At 35.1% G+C, this 22,435-nt stretch overlaps 1 protein-coding gene across 1 annotated transcript in view; it reads right to left on the reverse strand.

The window, feature by feature from the left end:
* The window catches only part of SEMA3A (semaphorin 3A), a 195,098-nt gene that overhangs the window by 135,236 nt on the left and 37,427 nt on the right, over positions 1-22,435 (reverse strand). Inside the window, exons 2-3 of the mRNA XM_070424158.1 lie at positions 6,570-6,727; positions 3,857-3,919 (exon numbers count right to left, since the gene is read on the reverse strand). Coding sequence (XP_070280259.1) covers positions 3,857-3,919; positions 6,570-6,727 — 221 coding nt within the window. The remainder of the gene's footprint in view (positions 1-3,856; positions 3,920-6,569; positions 6,728-22,435) is intronic.

Below are 22,435 nucleotides of genomic sequence, written 5' to 3' on the forward strand. Positions count from 1 at the left end.
AGACAGTGCCTTCCAAGTCTCTTCACTACAAATATCCCTAAATATAGTCTACAAAATAGGCAGTTAGTCCTTTTTTCTCATCAGGTGTGCAGAAGTGTGAGAGACCCATGAAAATTTTTCTCCCAATAATTATACATAGGATTTAGAGATTTAATGAAATGTTATGATTGACTTTTGTAGAATGAGGAGGTTATTCTAACTATCCATTTAACAAATTTCTATAATTCCTTGAAGTTTCTAAAATAAAATAAAAATATTAAACTTGTTGTCAATTTTGACCTTTGAAAAAGTAAATGATATTCAAGGACTAACATGCATTTTAGGCTGCACTGCAACTTAAGATGCTTGGGTAGCATCATCCTCTCAATTGCATTCATGTGGCAGAAATTAGTGTTGCTAAGGTCCTGCAATTTGAGCCAGAATAATTTGACAAAATGTTATCATCTATGATAGCATCAAAAGTGAATAATAACAACTAAGGACAAAATTATAAAAATAAATCCCTCAAGAATTTCAAAAATGTACCAGAATTCAGGTGCATGAAATATTACACTTTGAAATGTATCCAACAATAGGAATGTTATGAGAATCTGATTTTTTTTGTTCATCTCAGATGGTTGATATTTTGATTTCCAATGATATTCAAAATATTTCTAACAGTCATACGGTTGCCATTTGGTTTTATGGCAACAGTGCAAAGAGAGATGATTTAATAGGATAAACAAAGAAGAGTCAGAGAGCGAGTGATTCGAAACAGATTCTTTTACCAGTTTAGCATGTATTCAGTTTTCACTTGCAAAACAGGGTCAAGGAAGTTAATCCCCCAATAGAAATGTTATTGTGAATAACAAAGTGGATTTTAAGCATCAGGGCTATATAAAAAATGAAAGTAAAGTGGATAATAGCAGTCAGAATGGACATATGTGGATTGCATTTATTTCCTTTTTCAAGGTCTCTGTTCAATAATATAATATATTATATAACTTTTTTTTCAAATTACAACTCTCAAGTAACAACAATGGAAAAGTTCATGAGCAGTTCACTCCTGTAATATAGAAAAACCACAACAAAGGTTTAGAACCTACAACACCGAGAAAAGAAGGCATATTGGTATATATCCTGTATATTCACTTCTACAAGAGGAAAAAAATAAATTTAGATTAATGTTGTTGTCAGAAATGTCATCAGCAGCCTCAGACACATGTATGCGTGCTCTCAAGAGAGAGAGAGAGACACAGAGCAGGAATATAAGTAACTGTGTCTTAGGCTGCAGATTCCCTCTTTACCACAAAGTCCATCTTTGTGGAATAGCTGCTCAAATTCCAGTTGCTGACTTAACATATGTGTTTGATGCAAAACTGAGCCATGAGAAATGATGGTTTGCATCTTCCCAGATGCCTGGGAGAATGGAGAAAGGGTTCAGTTTTCTGTATGATGTTACACTCGGTGACACCATCTTCACCCACGCTCAAGGTACATAACGTTAGCCAGTGTCTTTGCCCCGCTTTTTTTTTTTGCTGTTTTTTCCTATTGAATCCCTGCATCTGAATCGAATACTGAGAAGAGAGCACTTCCCCCAGCACTGTTTGTTTAAAGGGGCCTTACTTCCGGAGGGCTTTCTGAGAGAACACTGAAGCCCAAAGAGAAAGGGTAAACTCAGGTTCCAGAAACCAAAGGGAGCACTCAGGGAGGTCATTAGTTTACTTTTCTATAAATGCTCAGCTCAGTTCCTATTTTGGTTACAATTCTATCTTGGAGTCCCCATGGCTGCAAAAACCACTCAAGCCTCATTCTTGTGGTTTTCAGCATCATAAGAGCTCTTTGAAAGGAATCACTGTCCATAAGTCACAGCTGATGATTATTTCCTCAAGCGTGCAGAATTTCCATCAAACTGTCCATGTATCACTTCAAAAATCAGGTGCTGAATGAAAATTATTAAAAAACTCTTTACCTTTCATCTTTATTCCCAAGTGATAATTTCAGAAGTTATTGGTAAAAATGAGTATGCCATTTATTTAGAAATGTTTATCAAGGAAGAAATGTTACAAATCACAGGGAGTCAACTAATTACTATTCTAAAATTACATTAGGAAGAAATGAAAAAAAAATTGGTCTGTATCTAAATAATCCAAAAATAATCAATCAATGCCATATATCGGATTAAATGAAATAGATATATAAATTGAAGTGCATAAATGAGGTTATCTAAAAAGTAAAATAAACTTTAATGAAATAAATTATAAATGCATAAAATATATTTTGAATAATAGGTCAGTAAAAAGTAATAGTAAAGAAATGGGTTACTAGAAAAATAGTATAAAATACATTTTACTGTGTAAATATATTTTTGTGTTTGGTGTTTAGAACAAGAGGAAAAACGCATTTTTTTCTTAAACTAAAATATCTAAGGACTATTAGGTTTTCCTTTTATTAGATAAGTGTTATAAAAGATAACTTAAAATCCACAACAATTAAATTGATTTAATGCATAACATAAAGGAATAACAAAGACAAAGATTCTATCACATTACATTAATTAGTTGATTTTGCAAAGATTGGTTTGGCTAATATTGCCATACCATTGAACTTTTAAAAGTTCACATCTCTCAATAGACACATAACTACCTATCTTTACCATAACATATGAAACATGATTTATAAGTTCTTAGAATCTTGATTACAAGGTACTATAAAATGATGTCTTAGTTCCTTTTAATTTAGTTTTATAAAACCCATAAGCATTTTCAGTAAGCCAGGAAAATATAATAAACTTACCCTTCTTAGAGAGGAAACCTCTGAGGTCATGATCAGGGCTACCCATACAGTACTTTGAGGATCATGACTATATTGCCGCTGCTGAATTAACTGCATCTGGGCTCACACCAGAATCTCTTATTATACAGTATGGATAGCAGAGTAGCGGGGGGAGTGGCAGGACCAAACTAATTTCACTTAGATACTGTCTAAGCAACATATACAAATAATAACAACAATAATAGTTAATATTTGTATTGTGCATTATAGTCTATATCATAATTTTACTTGTGATTGTTTGAGTCCTAAAGGAATTCTGTGAGCTAGATATCATGATAACACCAGAGTAGATAAGGTATTTTTTCAAATCTCTATTGTTTATCTGTGTGTTAATAGGCAAATTAAAATGCATATATGCCACAGGACTCCAAAATCTTTATCAGAGGCACAGAAATTTTGAGCTTTGCTTGTAGGATAATATTCAAAATGCTCCAAAACATTTGAATAGAAAAAAAATTAAGATACTTACTCAAGTACAATGAATAATTGGGAATATCAACATATAAGAAAAAAAAGGAAGCAAGGAAGGAGGGAAGGAATGTTTAAAGGAAGGAAGAAAAAGAAGAAGAAAGGACAATGGGGAAAGTAAAAAATAAAAAAAAGAAGGAAGGGAAAAAGAAAGGAATAAAAAGAAGACAAGAGGGGTAATTTAATTATGATGACTCAGAGGCAAAAAATATTTCATATAATTCAAAAGGAATTCAAGAAAAATTAACATATTAAAGCCAATCTGTACAAAGAATTGTCTTAATAAATATATGTGCTACAAAACTGCATTTTGTTATCTTTTGCATATGTATAAGTAATCAAAGGGAACATAGTTTTGCTTTATTTAGGCTTGTTGGTATTTTACTTACTTTATATCACACTGTCAATACTTTACATAATAATAAAAATATACAAAATTAACTGATATTTTGTTTCTAAAGAGTACTTAAATACACAAATAAAGAATGGTGTTAAGATAACACAGCAACAATGATTATCGAGTGATAAATTATTATATGCAATTACTAAAATTATTTAATAGATTGATACTCACCAGAATATCTTTTCCAGCCCACTTGCACTCATCCCTTCTGGTGTAAGATACGGGCCACACAATCTAAGGGCAGAGAAGAAACATTATTTTATGCCAATTAAGTTCTATTAAGACTAGATCCGGCATTATAGTCTGTCAGACCAAGTTGGGGCAACTGAGATAGAGTTCCATAAAGCATTATGTGGCAGGAACCTTTCAGTTTAGACTATGCAGTGGCTTCAGTTCATTGGTATTAGCTTAAATCCCTCATGATTCATGTACCCAGGTGGCTTTGCTGTAGATGAGAGCTGAGCAACACAGACACCCATGTAGTCAATACAGGCATGCCTTGTTTTCTTGTGCTTTGCTCTATTATGCTTCACATATGTTGTGTGTTTTTACAAATTAAAGACAAGACCCTCCACCATCAAAAAGATTTTGGAAAAAAAAAAAAGATTTTGGCCCATTTTATTGGGACACCTCTTTTACTGCAGAGGCCTCGAACCAAACCTGCCCTATCTCCCAGGTATGCCTGCAGAGCTAATCAATGTGTAGTGGAAAGAATTCTAAGGCAGGCCTGGGAGAAAGAGATCATCTTGAGAGGAGGCGAGAATCTAGTGAAGAGATTGATTGCTCTGGATCCATTTCCCTAATCCAAATCTCAGCATGACATGCTAGAACAAACAGCTGATAGGTTTAGAAAAACCTATCTTAGAAAGGTATATTTTTTAATAGCTAAGAGTAGCTTTATTTTACTTTCAGGAGATAAAGGGGGAAATGAATCTAGATAGATAGCTCTAAAAATAGTCACTCTTTTTACTGTAAGCAAAACAGACTAAGAAATAATTGTTTGTGTTTTCATGCCTAATATTTGGTCTTCATCCTTTCCAAAGTTCCTATATTTCATGAATACTGTGACAGTGGTAGATAACCAAGGTGTTCCTGGTGGCTTAGAGGACTGTAGATACCTTTCCCCTCAATCATATTAAAGCATTTACCCTCATCTAAATTCTAATATAATCTTTTAGTTCCCCTTATCAAATCCAATGACACCTATTTGTATTGGGGCACAACAATTTAATTTTTGATATTTTAATAATAGGAGATTATATCAGTTCAAATATTGGGTGTTTATAATGTTTTATTATTTTATAAAATTCATATATAAATATAAATATGTTAGTGAATATATATCTAGACAATATGAGTACATATCACTTCAGAATATATATTTAATGTATTTACTTTTTTTCTGAATAGTCTTAACTTGGTTTATATATTCAGTTAGTTTTAAAATTGAAAAGAACTGAATTATCTTAGAAGATAGCCTATTATTTTATAGATGAGAAAAATAGTAGAGCCATATGCCCAGGATATATCTCGGTGTCTCTTCTAACATTGAGACTTGTAATAATTAGGGGTGGGCAAAGGTAGGTTTACAGTTGTGATTACACTAAACACAGTTCATTCTTATATTATTATTTATTAATTATTGTATTATTTTTCATATGAACAACTGTAAACCTACAGTTACCAACCCCTGCTATAATGAAATAATGAATTAAAGTTAGGTGACTTGCACAGTGTCATAATGTTATATCTCCTATTCTTGAGTTTAAAATCATTATTCTAGTAATAGAAAACATAATTCTAAAACATCCCACTTCAAACATATTATTTAATTTTAATTATATCACACTGCCTATAAAAGTAAATACAATTTACTTAAGGATTTACATCTGTTTGAATATATTTGTCTATTAAGCTCTTTTGACCCTATTTTTAATGTTCTTCAACAACTTATTTCCTAAGCATATACTATTGTCATAAAGTCTATAGGGAATAATATAGTGTCATAATTCTTGAGGAAATTATAAGATGATGTTAGAGATAAGATGTATAAACATAAAGGTCAAAGAATTAAGACCAGAAATACTGAGTGAGGGAAAATGTTTGACATAGGATATAGCATTTAGACGCAGTAGCACAATTTCCACAAAATTTTCAGTCAATGTTTATTTTCAAAACTGTATAACTTATTAATTAAATAAGCTAGAAACACTAGAAAGGATTAGGAAAAAACTGATAACTAGATAGTGCCTAAGTGACCCCATATGCAAAAGCCTGACACCGAAAATTGATCTTCCAGATGAGGATTTAGCAAACATTTTATTTAAAAGGCCAGATAATAAATATTTTAGGCTTTGTTAGCCAGATGATCTCTATCACAACTACTCAAATCTGCCACTGTAGAATAAAAACAGACATAGACAATATGTAAATGAATGTGTTTTCCAATAAACTTTATTTACAAGCACAGTTGACACACGAGATTAAGCATATGTACAGTGATTGATGAACTATGTATTTGCTGGCAATATAGAAATGTAGACATTTATATTTATATACACATAGTATATACATACATACATATATACATGAATTAAATTATAACATATTTCTATAATGGTTCAGGTATTTATTTTATTTTATGCAGGAAAATGATATAACTATATCATTTAAAAACCAACAACTATAGTTTCTTTCTTGAAGATTTTTATGGTTTACTGCAGCCATTGATTTGTGATGGTTAAATCAATGTATTATTTTTGTTCGCATCTGAAAAGATAAAGTATCAATTCAAACAAAATTTCAGTTGTCACACTGTTATATAGCTAGAGAATCCTTGAGATGTTTTAAAAGTACCACAGTGCATATATTAGAATAAAGATACCTTTTGAAAATCCTTGATATTAACCAGGTTGAATGAAAATATGTGATCCTTTGCTCCAACATACAGCCTGCTCCGTTCCTCATCCAAAAGGAAGGTATGGTAACTGGAGCTGTTGGCCAAGCCATTGAAAGTGATCACATTGTTGGATTCCAGCATTTCTGCAAGGTAACAAAGCAAGACACTGGGTGTTAATCTGAGGTCCTACATGAGCATAGACTTAACACATGGTGATCTGGCTACCGCCTGCTATAGTTACCAATCAATGATTTCTCTCCATTGAACTATATAGAAGCCATTTCTCTTTAAGAAATAAGAAATATTCAGAAACCTTTATTTTTTTTTTTCATTTCATTGAGATGGGAATTATACTAATTAGTTTGCTGAAGGAAGGGAGAGATATAGCTTGTGCACACACTGGTTTCATGGAATCTCTTTGCACTTAGCAATGGATTAGAATGGTTGGTATTCTATATAAAACATCTTTAATTTTACAAAGATTGTTGTAAGTGGCTTCATTTGCTCCAAATCATTATCTAGAAGAATAAGCATTAGGGCCATCAAAGCAACGGTAGTCTGGGGAAACACTATTTAACCTCCTAGGCTATTTGAGGCCTCATTTTATTGCAGAATTTGAAACTTTTTGCCTTGGATAGACTCCCTGATCAGGGTACAAGGTGCCCACAATTTAGCTTGGGACAAGTAAAGATCAATTCCGAGCTAAGACTACCGTCCATGTTTCTATATCCCACATAATACACAGTGCCCTGGCCCAAATTGTGAGGAAGAGGCAATACATTTTCCCTTAAATATGCATGTAAAACCTCAAGAGTAGGCCCATCTGTGATATTAACCTTTTATCCACTTTGTATAATATTAAAAAGTATGTGTTCACAGTCTAATCTGAGGATTCAGATTTGTTTTATTTATTTAGTGGAGTCATTCAACTACTAATTCAACAAATACATATTCAGTCCTTATTATGTAAACACATAGGCATTGGTTAAGAAGTATGTGGAGTATAAAGATTAATAGAACCTTTATGGAAAGTTACACAAATGGCATCAGAGAAGCAAAAAATGAAAAGAACAACAATAAAGAGAATAATTAGAATGAAGAAGCTAACAGGGGATGGGGGAATTAATGTCACAAGAAGTGAATAATCCTTGGAGAAAGGGTGTGGCAATTAAACCTGGCCTTAAGCATTATATGGGACTTACAACAGCAGAAAGAGGTGTAATACAGTATTCCACACAGAGGACATGAATAAAGACCAGGAGGTAGAAATAAGGAAAATATAAGAGAAAGAAGTTTAAAGTATCTACCATATGCCAAAACCTGCTGAATGGTTTATAAGTACTAGTAGATTCACTTAAGCCTCATGGCAATACTATGAGATGAAAATTTTCATCCCCATTTTATCTCATGAGGAAGTAGACAGAAACAAACAAACAAACAAACAAACCTAAGAATATCCTAGGTCATAGAGCTGGCTTGATGTAGACTCAAGATACCCACCTCAACCTGATGCCAGAGGCCAGGCCCCTTATATCTTGCTCCATATTACTTCTAGAATTTTTGAGAATTCTAAGAACTGATTGTTGAGCAGAAATGTAAGAAATGTTTTGGGGAATACAAATAACTGACTGTTGGGAAGTTTGGTTCCCTCTCATTGGCACAAAACTTGTCTTAGTTAATAGGCTTGTCAATATGTATATTATTCTATTTGCTATGCATTTGGCCTTTTTATAACTCTCTGAGTAATTTTATCTGCAACTATTGCTTTCACCACTAGAAGTATTTTGACAAAATGCATATCTTCCAAGACAGATTTCCCTTCAAAGGCCGAAAAAAGACTTACCAGAAACCTCTATTTAGATATTGTACAAAAATTTCAGAGTCTGCATGATTTCAACAGAACTCACTTCCTTTTCTTTTCTGCATTACTGACATCATCACCGTTCTGTATATTTTCAAATTGGTTGCAAATATCACTCATCCAAAAAATCATGCAAACCATAGCCTCTTCATCATCCACAGATCCAATCCAGTTATGTTTAACACTACAAGTTTTGTTTAACACTATAATAAGTTCTGTATCGCTTCAGTTTTATTTAACACTGTAACAACTTCTCCTACAGTTTCTTTTGCTTATATACTCACTGTCACTGTCTAGTTCGAATTGTCATGATTTCTTCCCTTAATTGTTATAATTATATTCCTTCTAAACTTCCTCTTTGGGTTTACATCAATAAATGATATTTTGCACTGCCAACAAAAGAATGCTTCTACAAAACTAAATATGACTTTTTTTTTTAGGTAAATTTGAGAGAGAAAGCTTCCATTGAATCTCATAGAAAAAAATAAAGAAAAACAGGCAAGAAAATATTCATACTAAATGAAAGGAGGAAACAATAACAATGAAATATCAAGCCACAAATTTTTAAGAGAATATATCCAATACAGTGAAGCCTAAAACATTTTAATATGGAATGTTGAAATCTGGCACCCATCCATATATCCCAGGTAGGATAGAATTAGTAATAAAGGGGATACAAATTATACAACTTATTTTACAAATGCTTTATTATAAAAACAAACTCTAGGAGTCCATATGACTATAAAACTGTTATAAAATATCTATAAAAATTGAAAGTATAGCTAAAGTACAAAGTCAGCATGATGATGATGATGATCATGATCATGATTATCATCACAAATAACATGTGCACGCTAGGCACTGTTTTAATGACACACACACACACACACACACACACACACGTGAAATTATTTGTGTGTGCATTATCCTTTTCTTTTATAAAAGGAAACTACTGTATAAAGTACAGTGAAGGCAGGAGTGAAAGGTATGAACATGAGACTACTCCACAGACTGTTTTTGATGGGAATTAAAAAGAAACACACCAATTACCAAAATATGAAAAAATGAAGAATATCCTTTCCCAGAAGAAAATATATCCAACATTTTGGATCTTTTTTCAAGTCAAAACAACTATTTATAAACTCTACCAGCTCACTCCCTCATTATCAGAATAGGAGATAAAAGGTTTACCAAAATGCAATTAAAGAGCACAGAAAAAAAGAAGAATTGACTTAGCAAAGAGAGTAAATTCTGGTTGTCAAAGTTCCAAACTAATAAGAAAATAAATTCTTTTTGAAAGAAAAAAATTGATTAATGAGAAGATAACAGAAATGAAAGACAGGAAATAAAACCTGAAAATAGACATGTCTACATCCTAAAATGTCATCATCTTCTGGGAAAATCTAATTTTACAGAAGGATCAATTGTGGAACTTACTAATAAAGAAAGAATATATTTGGATTCCTTAATAAAAACAAATCAATAGTACTTGCTTTTCAGTACTATAGCAATAACTACTAAAAACTATAGCTTAAAGCAATAGTTTAACTGGTCCCCTATCTTCAATTTCTCTCAACTTTAATATAATCTTTAAGGCATCCTATTTAATTAAGAGGTAATATGCAAATTTACCATCACTCCCTCACAAAATGGCTGCCTACAACCAGGCCAGCAGGGGGGTTAGAGAGGGACGACCAAATGACTAAACAAGCAGACTGTGCAGGGTGACCAGGCTGGCAGGGGGGCCATAAGGGGCGACCAGGCCAGTGCAAGGGGAGCAGTTAGGGGTGACCAGGCAGGCAGGCAGGTGAGCGATTAGGAGCCAGCGGTCCAGGATTGTGAGAGGGATGTCCCAGATTGGAAAGGGTGCAGGCTGGGCTGAGGGGACACCCCCTCCCCCAGTGCACGAATTTTGTGCACTGGGCCTCTAGTCATCATATAAATTATTGTGACTATATTTCAAAAATATAATAGTTTTATTTAAAAAAAACACACTTTCAACTGTCACCATTACCTTAGCCCTATCTCCCTAATAAAAGTTGCAGTCCCTGAACTTCCTTTGGTCACATATATTATTTCTGTTTCCAGAAGTCCCACAATTCTACCAGAAATGGCCAGTTTACTCTTTTCTAAACCTGGCCTGTCCCTTCTTGCTTCTAATTTATTTTCCCTGTTAATTGTGCTTCCAGGCACAGTTAGAAGCCACCTCTCTCATGAAAGCCTTGAGAATTAGCAGGTACTGCTCCGTCCTCTGGTGCCCCACCTGCTTTGATCATGACACACTAATGCATTAGTTGCATGCCATTCATCTGCGTGGGCATTAGGGTACATGCTTTAGTTCTCCATATAACGCTAGCACAGTGCCATAGGATATAATTATATGTGGAGGAAATGGTTAACTAGATAATTAATTATTGAATTTGAGAGCTAGAAGAATCTGATTACTGCCATTTACAAAAAAAAGTGTAAGTGACTTTTATCCTTAGCAATTGCACGGGTCAGATTTAAATTCAGTTCTCCTAGCTCTTAGTTCAATGTGCTTTCTAAATAAATTTCTAGGAAAATGTGGCTTTAATTTTTCTCTATATTTTGTTTTGCATGATTCTTGATATTGGTCAGTTTTTAGTACAAGTATATGCTGAAAAAATAAAAGTTGCAAACAATTTAGAAAATAACTAATGCACAATGTTAATTTTTACTTCTTGGAAGAATAACCATGAGTTTATATGTCATTGTTACATAAAGTAAATAAATGTTGTAAGGTGGACAACAATGATTAATACAAACATGAATTGTAATTAATCATTTATGTGCAAGATGATTAGTCAGTACAACTTTAGAATTAAAGTGTAGATCCTTTTCTTACAGTTCACATTTATTTAATTTAGTGCTTTGAGAGATGGGATAGTAATCTAGAGATTAAAATTTTGTTTTTGATTCTGACTTATGTCTTAATTACTTATAAGGCTCCTTTACAGTCAGGGTTCTGTTATCAGTCAGCTCACCAGCAAGTGTTCATTAAATGCCTCTTAGTGGTAAGCATTGTGTTAGCATTAGCAAAGTGGGGGGGGGGGGGGGGGGGAAGAAGGGGAGTTTCTCTGATTAATACAATTGAAAGTGGGCTCTTTTCCAGATAGTCTTGGTCAATTATATATATACTGGAGGCCCGGTGCATGAAATCCATGCACTTGGGGAGTCCCTCAGCCCGGCCTGTGCCCTCTTGCAGTCTGGGAGCCCTTAGGGGATATATGACTGATGGTTTAGGCCCGCTCCCTGTGGAGAGAGGGCCTAAGCCATCTGTCGGACATCCTTAGTGCTGCCACAGAGGTGGGAGAGGTTCCTGCCACTGCCACTGTGTTCACGAGCCATAAGCCCAGCTTAAGGCTTCTGGCTGAGTGGCGCTCCCCTTATGGGAGTGCACTGACTACCAGGGAGCAGCTCCTGCATTGAGCATCTGCCCCTGGTGGTCAGTGCGTGACATAGTGACTAGTTGTTCTGCCTTTTGGTCGATTTGCATATTAGCCTTTTATTATATAGGATACCACACCATAAGGTTCAGTCTGCTCTTTAACCCTTTTTGGTCCAACGTGGAGGCTGACTTGACAGACCAGGCGCTAGGAGCAGGTCCAATGTCGAGGCTGAGACACTGCAAACCGGCTCAACATTCAATCCCATCAATTAATTTGGACCAGACTATTTGAATTCCAAAAATAAAATTGGACCGCAAAGGGTTAAATTACCATCACATTCCACATGAATATAAAAAAGCAAATGTTTTCTTATACTCAAATATATGCTTCATTTCTCCAGTAACAAAACTATGGAAAATATTCACAGAGAATTAAATAATTATAAATCACTTAGTCACCCACTATCCTGTTGCATATGCCCAGTATAAGAATTAAAAAAAACTGCCTAAAAGTGATTTCTTTGAATTGTTCTAATGCTAAGCTAATAAGCTTTTATTGAATAAAGAAATTAAGTATTTCATCAATATTTTTCCTTCATAGGACACATTTATGTGAGTAACATACTGGAGAACATATTTATTTCAGTGTTCATGGAGACAGGAATCTGTTCAATCCTTGGAGTTGGAATGTAGAGAGAAGGACACAAGGAAGCCCAGATGATCATCTAGACATTCTCAAGGATCGTTCAAGTACCCAAGTCAGAGGAGCAGCTTTATCTGGCTTGGGGTAAGAATTATCTAAACCCTAGACTTGTTAACAGAAGGTGTTTACTACATGTGTATAAAGTAAACGAATACATGGATTTCTGATTAGGTGGGTAAAATGTGTATGTTTATGAGCTTGTAATAGTGCATGTGGATTAGATAACCCACAATTTGCCCTGACTACTTCTAATCTCTTCATTCACTAACTACATAGTGTCTGGGTGCCACAAACAAATGTATTTTATGTTTGTTAGTTTAGAAAGTTAAAGTTGTTGCCAGACAGGTTGTTTTAATGTTTCTTTGCGGGGAGGGAGAAGGAAGAGAGGGCATTCATATAGCATGGCTAGACATATTGTACTCCTTAAACTGAAATAGATACATTTTGATTATTAAGGCTTCCGGTTTACCCATAAAAGGATTTCACTGGAATCAGATTTCCCTGGAGAGAGGTGGGAGGGCAATGGGAGAGAAGAGTGTTGAAAACCAATGAAGTAAAAAAATTTCTAGATAAAATCATACAATGTGTTCTGGATATATTCTGATCTTAGTGACAATAATATCCTATTTATGATGGACACTAAATATTTCCCCTAATAACATGCTTAACTTTGGAGTCCACATATTAAGTAATGGGAGTCAGATGAACTAATGAAACTAGTTCATAAAAATTCATTGACATTTCTTTTAATCTTTTTGACACACACACAAGTAAAATGGGGGAAATGAAATTACTACATAAATAATTTGGGCCAAATTTGAATTGTTCTAATGCTGAGCAAATGAGCTTTTATTGAAGAAAGAAATTGAGTAGTTTAGTATTTTTCCATTATAGGACACATTTATGTGAGAGTAAATGTGGTAGGAAGCTAGACAGACATGAGCAGAACAGGACGATGGCCAGGCACAGAAGGTCACCAGGGGTGGAACCCTGCTTGCTTAGCAAAGTTCAAAACTGGAAAAACAAGAACCGTGCCCCCAGGGTAACTTTCCCTTCCCTAGAATATGGTTGAATGTGTGGTTTAGACCCCCTGACCTTTCCTCCCCTGGCATGTCCCTTGTCATGCAGTAGACCCCCTTAGAGGAGGAGCAAAGGGCCAAAGAGTGGTCTCATGGAACTCCCATTCAGGCCCTTATATAACCACTAGAGGCCTGATGCATGAAAATTCATGCAAGAGTAGGCCTTCCTTCCCCTAGCTGCCGGCACCAGCTTCCCTCGGGCACCCGGGACCTGGGCTTTTCTCCTCCGGCCACCAGCAGGCTCCCAGGACTGGTCTGGCTTCCCTCCTCTGGGCCACCCACAGGCACCCAGGACCCGGGCTGGCTTCCCCCCAGCCCTGGCTTCATCAGGAAGGACGTCCGGAATGATGTCTGGTCTAATTAGCATATTACCCTTTTATTAGTACAGATTCCCTCAAGCATTAACCCCTAGGAATAACATCTAAGAACAGTTTTGTTTCAGCTCCAGGCACAGAGAAGCAGCAAGACCAGACTAGAGATGCCATGGCTGACGTTAGGACCAGCTACATTGACTAATGATCTCTGCTTGGGCACCGAATGACTCAGAGATTCCCTAGATGACACAAAAAGAGCAAGCAGGTTTGTTGAAAATCTTTGCTCTCTCAGGAGTCATTAAATCAAGTACATCCCTGGGTCACACAGGACCGCAGACTCTAAGGATTCTGTAGACCAGTGCAGGACACACAGACATTTATTGCCATAAGAACAAATATCTAATTCTGAAGCAGATTTAACTCTTTTTCAAGAATGGGCAAAAAAGTAGCATAAGTCAATGTATTATTAAACTTCCTTCTATACTTCATCAAAAAAAAATGTCATTGCTTTGCTTTTACAAAGCAACAAAAAAAGCAAAATGAAAACACTAAGAATAATGTTATAGTAGGTAATAAATGTTGTTTAGAGTGAAATATGATCCCCTTTTATTCTCTGCTAAACACAAAACACATTAAAAACAAGACTCTCCCATTATTTTGAATGCAGAGATAACAGGGGTAAAATTTTCCTTTAAACATGAGGAGGGGCATGTTTGTGCTATATAGTTCTAATGAAACGTTCAGAGTGGTTCAGTGTGAACAGGAGTCATGTAACATTATCTAAAGTCACTGGTTTCTTAATCCTTTCATTTTCCTGATACTTGTTTATTTTGCATATAAATAGTTAAAAGATTATCTCTGCCAATCACATTTTTACAACAATATTGCTATTTCTAAATTTTGGATTAAATAATTGAAAATAATTTTATACCTTCAAAATTGAAACATATTTATTTCTTTGAAAACACAGGATAGGTATTTTTTTCAACTTTCTCTTCAAATTAGTAAATTGTTATGAAAATAATGACCTATGAACTTCTACCTCACAAAACTTGCTTTAAAAGCTGATGTTATATGTTTTGCTATATTCCTAAGTGGCAATACCTTTTTAATAAGATTTCTAAGATTTTAAAATTTTATTTTAATTTTATTGTAGGATCATTATTTTTTTTTTTAAAGGCATTTGTTTCTTATTAGGCTAAATGCCATTACTGATAAAACTCAAAATAAAGTGGTATACTTTTTAAGTTCTGGCTTTTCCCTTATAATTTGCTTTATCATTTCTAAACACTCAAAGGAGAGAAATTACTTCTACTTAAAAAAATAAAAAAAATAGTTTAAAAGTTCATAGCTGAGTTTCTTTGATGAATTTAATGACTTCCACCTCATTTAGTAAATCAGAATCTAAAAAAAGCTACACTCACCCCTCTTGATAGGCTCTGGAGTTTATCAGCCCTGCTTTGCCACTTCATTAGCTGTCAAGAAGCAGTAAGTGATATTGCGATGAAAGTCTTGATTCAGGTAGTTGAAAATGCTCTTATTGCAAAAGTAGCAATTATCAACAGATTTGAAGTCAAAAAGGGGATATATCCGGAAAAGCACATCATCTAAATACATGCATTTGGTTATCATCTTGTAGACATCAAAGAAGGAGAGGTTGTTTGAACTATCAGTAGTTGTAACATTTACAAAAAGCACACACATTGATTTAATATACATAGCAGCAGAGTTATAATTGACCTTAAAACTTTTACCTTACAATCTTGTGAAGGTAACGAAATAGTGATGAAAATACATAAAGTTTTTAAAAGGAAGAACCTTTTGAAAAAGTTGTGATTTTTGGTAATATCTGTGTTTAAATGAATTCTTACACTTGGTCTTAAACTATTATTGTGGCTACTCTTTTCTTAAATGTATTTTTGTTTTGTTAACTAATCAATTCTACCTTGAACTTCCCCTTGAATGTCAATATAGTATTTGAGGTTCAAGTGTTACTTTAGTGAAATTTAATTTGAATTATATAGCCTTTTATTTCCTCTCTACCTTCTACCTTATTTCTATGGCTGGTAAACAGAAAACTAAGCAGGAAAACCATTGGGGTATAAAATCTTAAATAACCCAACAAAAATTAGAATATATTTTCTGGTAACATTTACATGACATTATCTGTACATTAAGAACTGCTGACTCTGTCTCCGCCTATGAAAGTATACATGTTAATGAGTGAATAATCCTACAGTGTTATGATCCATAAAAGACGAGTTTTCTTTGATGTGCAGTGCAATGAAGGATTCCACCAGAAAATGAATTTGGGAAAATATTAACTATATCACTGTGTTATACTTCAAATTAACACATTAAAGACTGTTGGAGGTCTAGCTGTAAGGAAATTTGCTTAGGGAAACTATTAAACACAATGATTCCCAACCGTGTATGTCACAGAGCTTTTTTAAAATATATAAAAGCACTCTTACTCTCAAGGAATATTTAGGGAGATACTATCATATTAATGCCAGACATTGATTATTAAAAATATAACACAACTTATTTTAAATACTGGGATGTTAAAATGTTTGGGAGAAAATATTTGGTGGGAATTATTTTAAAATCATAGGTTTCACACTATTCTGAAAAAAAATGAATGCAGCCCAATTCCTTTCTTTGTGCCTGAGTATTGTCTGCAATTTATTTTTTTTAAATATGACAACTTACTTTAAATAATATGTTTTTATTGACTTTATAGAGAGAGAGTAGGAGGAGGGAGGGAGAGAGAGAGGAACATCAATTAGCTGCCTCCTGCATACCCCTCACTGGGGATTTAGCCTGAAACCTGGGCATACGCCTTGACCAGGAATTGAACTTGTGACCTCCTGGTTCATGGGACGACGTTCCAACAACTAGCCAGAGCCACACAAGTCAGGGCTGTCTGCATTTCTTTATATTTTTGGAGGATAATGTAACAACAATAATCCATGTTTTCAGTAGATTCCTTAGTAAATTATAACACACTTTTAATGTAAATTTCCAAATTAAAGAAAAATTATTTAAAGTAAACAGAACACTGAGAAAGGTTGTAAAATCAATGCAACAAATATTTAATATCTAATTCATATGAAACTGGTTAATATGAATTATCTGAATAAAAATTTAGACAGTTTTCTATAATTTCAATTATATGCCTAGAACTAAAAATAAGATGGGTGTGAGATTTATTGTGACAATCACTTAGTAAGTTACACAATGTTTAATTATTGGGTTGTAAACCTGAAACTAATATAATACAGTATTGCAAGTCAACTATAATTGAAAAAATATTTAAACCTATAAATAAACATAAGTCACTTCCTGTAAGTTTCAAGAGTTTTTGGGGGTGAGGTTAGAATATATCTATGTACACATTTGGCCAAGTTGTAAAATGATATATACTGTATAACCATTGTATATTTTGTAGTATATATATCTGGCATCTATGCATATATATGCAGGCCTTGGGGTGGGGCATATGTCCCTCTGTCCTGGTCAGGGCGGGGAGTCCTCCTGGAGGCAGAACAGTGGGAGAGGCCACCTGTCCTGCTCATTGAGGCCTGCTGAGTCTCATGGCAGTCACAGGGCTGTGGCACTGGGCCTGCTTGCAGGCAATCACTGGAGGTCCCTGTCTTGTGATGCTTTGCTGTGAGCAGAATCTTCTGTGGGTGGGTGGGACTGGTGAGGGACCTTGACCAGGCATCTAGGTGAGAGATGACAAATTCTTGGCACATTTGCAGCCATTCCTCTCTCCTGACCCCTGGGGCAGACATGGTTAACTGACCCCTGCATTCAGAATCCCCACACCAGGCAGGCAGCCAGACCCTCCTGAAGGGCAAGGGTTATCCCTGCCTGCACAGTGGGAAAGTGAGCCTTGCATGTACCAGGGGCTGAAAGCCAGGCCCCCGATGCTAAGAGGGTAATGCCCAGGTCTCAAAGCCAGGCAGTGGCCCAGTGAGGACTAGAACTCAGTCTAGGGCACTATTCACCACATGGCTCCTCTTGGTCCTTTCAGACCGGAATCAAATTCTGGGATTCCCAGTCATGAATATGGGGTTACTGGCTAGCTTCCTTGGCATGCTCTGTAAAATATTGAAACCATTAAACAGCTAGGTCTAATAAAAAAGGAGGGGCAGGGTGAGTTTGGGTGGGATGCTGAGTGTGTCAGGAAAGGCTCAGAGAACCATGGAATCAGGTCCAACACCACCACAGTCTGGAATTCACTGCCCTGAGGAAGCCAGATCGGGCCCAAAGGATGGGGGAGGGGGAGGAGCTACTTACACTGCTTTTACAAGTGGCCATAACAGTAAGAAATATTTATTCGCCTAATAAAAAGGCTTCAAAACACACGAATCAAAAAACTATAGAACTACACATAGAAATGAGCACAAATGCACTTCTATATTTAAATATTTCAATAATGCTTCAAATAATTGATAGTCTCTCTCTCTTTCTCTCTCTCTCTCTCTCTCTCTATATATATATATATATATTTATTATATGATTACAGAAAACGTATACATTATCAACCATCTTGACATTTGTAGAACCCTCCATCCAACAAGAATACACATTCCTTCACTTCAAGTAAACATGAAACACAAGACAACCTACATTTTGAGTCATAAAGCAAGTCTTAATAAATATAAATAATTCAAGTCATAAAATATGTACTCTGACTGCAAGGGGATTTTTTGTTATTGATTTATTTCAAGGAAAATTGTGTTTTCATGCTGAAGCAGCGTGTCTGAAGTGCTTGGGTCCCAATGCCCACTTCTCTCTGAGAGTATTGGAATCCTTAAAATGACAGTAGCTAGTTTGATTCCATTTGTGTGCAAGACATTACATTTTACAAAAGCAGCTGTTTTTCATGGAATCTGTCCAGGTTTTTTTTTTCCTCGGGATATAAACCAGTGACCTCATACTTCCAACTCAAGACCTATCTATCAACACTCTTTCCCATGCAAGATTTTCATTATGCAGGATCCTTCCTATGGCTGGAGCAGCAGATTGAGGACTACATAAAATAGTGTCTCTTTAAATTAGACTCAAATATCTATAACTCCCAATAGACGTTCATAGCTTTAAAAATTTAATCCAACGTTTGCGGGAGATTTTGGAAGTCTTTTGGCTTTCATCAAATCTATAACTTCCTAGTCTCTGGCTTTTACATTTTAAGAAGTTGATGTACTTTGGGCAGGTGTGCCTTATTCTTCCTAAACAATCTGACAAAAACACTTGACCTCGCCTACGCCATGTTTTCCACTTTGGGAATTTTTCTTGGTAGAAGATGAGAAGTTGTGTCCACTTGCATCACACATTGTTTTGAGTGGTTACCAAATGTAGTCTTCTTGGTTTCAATACTTGTTTCCTCTTTATAATCATTAGCTTCTTATAATTAAATAGTGGAGGATGAGGAAGGCCCAAGTAATATGTTTCATATGTATTTCTACTCTAACTTACAATAACACAGTTTTTAAAGCGTGTGTTCTCTTTGCTGGTGAGATCTGCTGAGATTTCCTTGTTTATATTACTAATACTTTTTTCTCATATTTAAGCAACATGCTATCATAAATACTATAAAGTATATCATGTTTCACTGTAGGTTTAAGGAAGATCAGAAAAACTGAGTTTCTGTTCTGAATAGCATGTTAATTCTACATCTGATTTATGATGAAACTCCTGGCAAGATACTCTGTCTTTCTTTGTCTCTGTTAAACCACATGCAAAATACCTGCGAACTTGAAAAGAAAAAAAAAAATGATGTAATGTCTGAATCTCTTTAAAGACTTTCCCTTCTGGTGTTATAATGATTCCAATTTTTAAAAGTTTCTATACAAGTCTTTCCAATTGGAAATTTGTAAATTAGAACAGGAACTTTTAATTGTTTTATTTTTTTCCATAGCCTCTGGAATCAAATGTTACCAGAGTTTACATAATGCATCAAAAAGAAATAGAAATGATGGGGTTTCTACTTCTGACGACCTGCAGTGACAGCAGTGTGCCGTTTTCACTCGTACCATGAAAAGTACTTAGTGACCTGGAGTCAATTCAAGGTTGCAGTTTCCACCTGTGAGCCTTAGAGCAGAAAACCTTATAGTAGTCTTTGCAAACTTCTCCTCTGACAAGTAATCACGCACCCCTGAGAGAGTGACGCTTAATAAAATGCTATTGTTAGAGCTAAAATAGGATTCTGGGATCATTTATGACTTGAAATCTTCAAAATAACATATTAGAAAAATGTTTAAATTAACATTGCATAATTGAGTGAGACACCAAATATAGTTTCATTATTTTGCTTAGTATTTATTGTCTGTAGCAGAATTATTTGTAAAGTACACATTCCAATTCTACGTATGTGGCATGTTTCTGTGGGAAAGTTTGTATGTATGTAGGTCTGTATACAGTGAAGATACACATGTCAAAGAGACATGAAATGTATGTGGGAATATTATGTTTTCACCAGCTGTGCGTTCTAGCCATAGGACTTTTTCCATATATATTTATTTGAATGGAAGTCATAGTCCTCCATTCTGACCCATAAAATGTTAATCCTTTCAAGAACGTCTCAATTTCTTTTGTTTAAGGAACTCTGTATAACATTAGCAAGCGCCAATCCTTACTTATAACTAACCTTTTCACCTAAAGGTGAATAAAACAGACTTGAAATGTCTATAATGCATGCCAGCACTGATTTAAAATACATGTATGGAATCCTTTATTTTTTTTTTAATTTCCCCCCCAAATTAGCAAACAGCATTGTAATTTTCAAGGTTAGTACATTTGAGCAACTGATTGAATGCTTTATGCAATTCAGACATTTCCTGGAATATATGCACGGGCAAAAATGTATTCTTTTGAATGACATTAGAATGCATTTTAATCATTACATTTTTATGAAAATTAAAAGCTTTTATTTTTCTTTCACACTTCTACAAAATCCTTATACCAATATTTTACCATATGTATGTTTACCTGCAAAAGTGCAGGTATAACTATTAGCTATTGTTTTCTGTACTCTAAAATACCTACATCCTTTGAATTACTGTACTGCATTTTTTACTTCTTTTTAACTTTATTTTTATTGTTGACACAATTACAGATGTTCCCATTATACCCCCATCCCCTTTGCCTACCTACATGCAGGCCCCACTACTCCTTGCCTCTGACCATCACCACACTGTTGTCTGTGTCTATGGGTTATACATATGTGTTCTTTGGCTAATCTCTTCACCTTCTTCATCCAGCCTGTTCCTTCCCCTCTTATACTTCATTATTATTATTTTTAAAAATCCTCACCCGAGGATATTTTTCCATTGATTTTTAGAGAGAGTGGAAGAGAGAGAGAAAAAGACAGAGAGAAATATCGATGTGAGAGAAATACATCAATTGGTTGCCTCCTGCACATGCCTGACCAGGGCCTAGGCTGGGGAGGAGCCTGCAACTGACCTATTTGCCCTTGATCAAAATTGAACCCAGGACCCTTCAGTCTGCAGGCTGATGCTCTATCCACTGAGCCAATACTAGGGCTATACTCCATTATTGACTGGTGAATTATATCTGCAGGAATCTTAAAGGCTTTGTATTCAGAGTCTGTTGATTGTAAATTTGTTGATGACCACACACTAACTAATACCTAATAAGGGTTCTCTGAGGAGCCTATCTGCTAGGAAAAAAATAAAAGGTGTATTTACATTCTTACTTACTTTAATGGAGTGTGTGTGTGTGTGTGTGTGTGTGTGTGTAAACAGCACTAGCAGTCTTTTCTGAATATCTAGAGCATACACCTAGTTCAAGCAATTTTAATATTCTAAGATATTTTTGAGATTTTAACTATTAGGAAATTAATAGTGAAGTGCACGATGGTTGCAATCAGATTCAGAAAGTCACAGTAAAATGAACTCAAACCCACACACCCTTGTTAGTTGCCACTACTATCACCGTAGTTCAAGACACTCTTCTCTATTACCTGGACTAATGCAACAGAATTCGACATGAATTTCACTGGACCAGTCAATGCATTGGACACAGATAGATGGGGTGAGCCTCTTAAAACATGGATCATATCATGCAACTCCTCTGCTCCAGTTTCTGACATGATGGGGCCAGTGTCTGACTGAATCCTTCCTCCCTCACCACACTTAGAGATATAGTGCTTTTCTGTCTTAGATGTTTAGCAGATATTATAACTTTGATCTAGAATCTTCTAATCCCCTCCCCGTCCTCTCTACTTGGCTAACTTGAAACTTAGTTTCAAATTAAATGTTACTATTTCGGAGATGTCTTTCCTGATGTGAGAATCTATAATAGGTTTCATTGTTAAATTTCTCATGATATCCTCTGCTTCATAGCATTTATCATAGGGTGGAACTATACATATTTACTTTTGCCATAATTTTATTTACTTTTCCTCTTTCCAGCTAGACAATGACTTTCTTTTGGGTAGCACTATATGTATGTG

This window comes from Myotis yumanensis, unplaced genomic scaffold (assembly GCF_028538775.1).
Source record: "Myotis yumanensis isolate MYYU_CA2020_CCGP unplaced genomic scaffold, mMyoYum1.0.hap1 SCAF_9, whole genome shotgun sequence".
NCBI lineage: Eukaryota > Metazoa > Chordata > Mammalia > Chiroptera > Vespertilionidae > Myotis > Myotis yumanensis.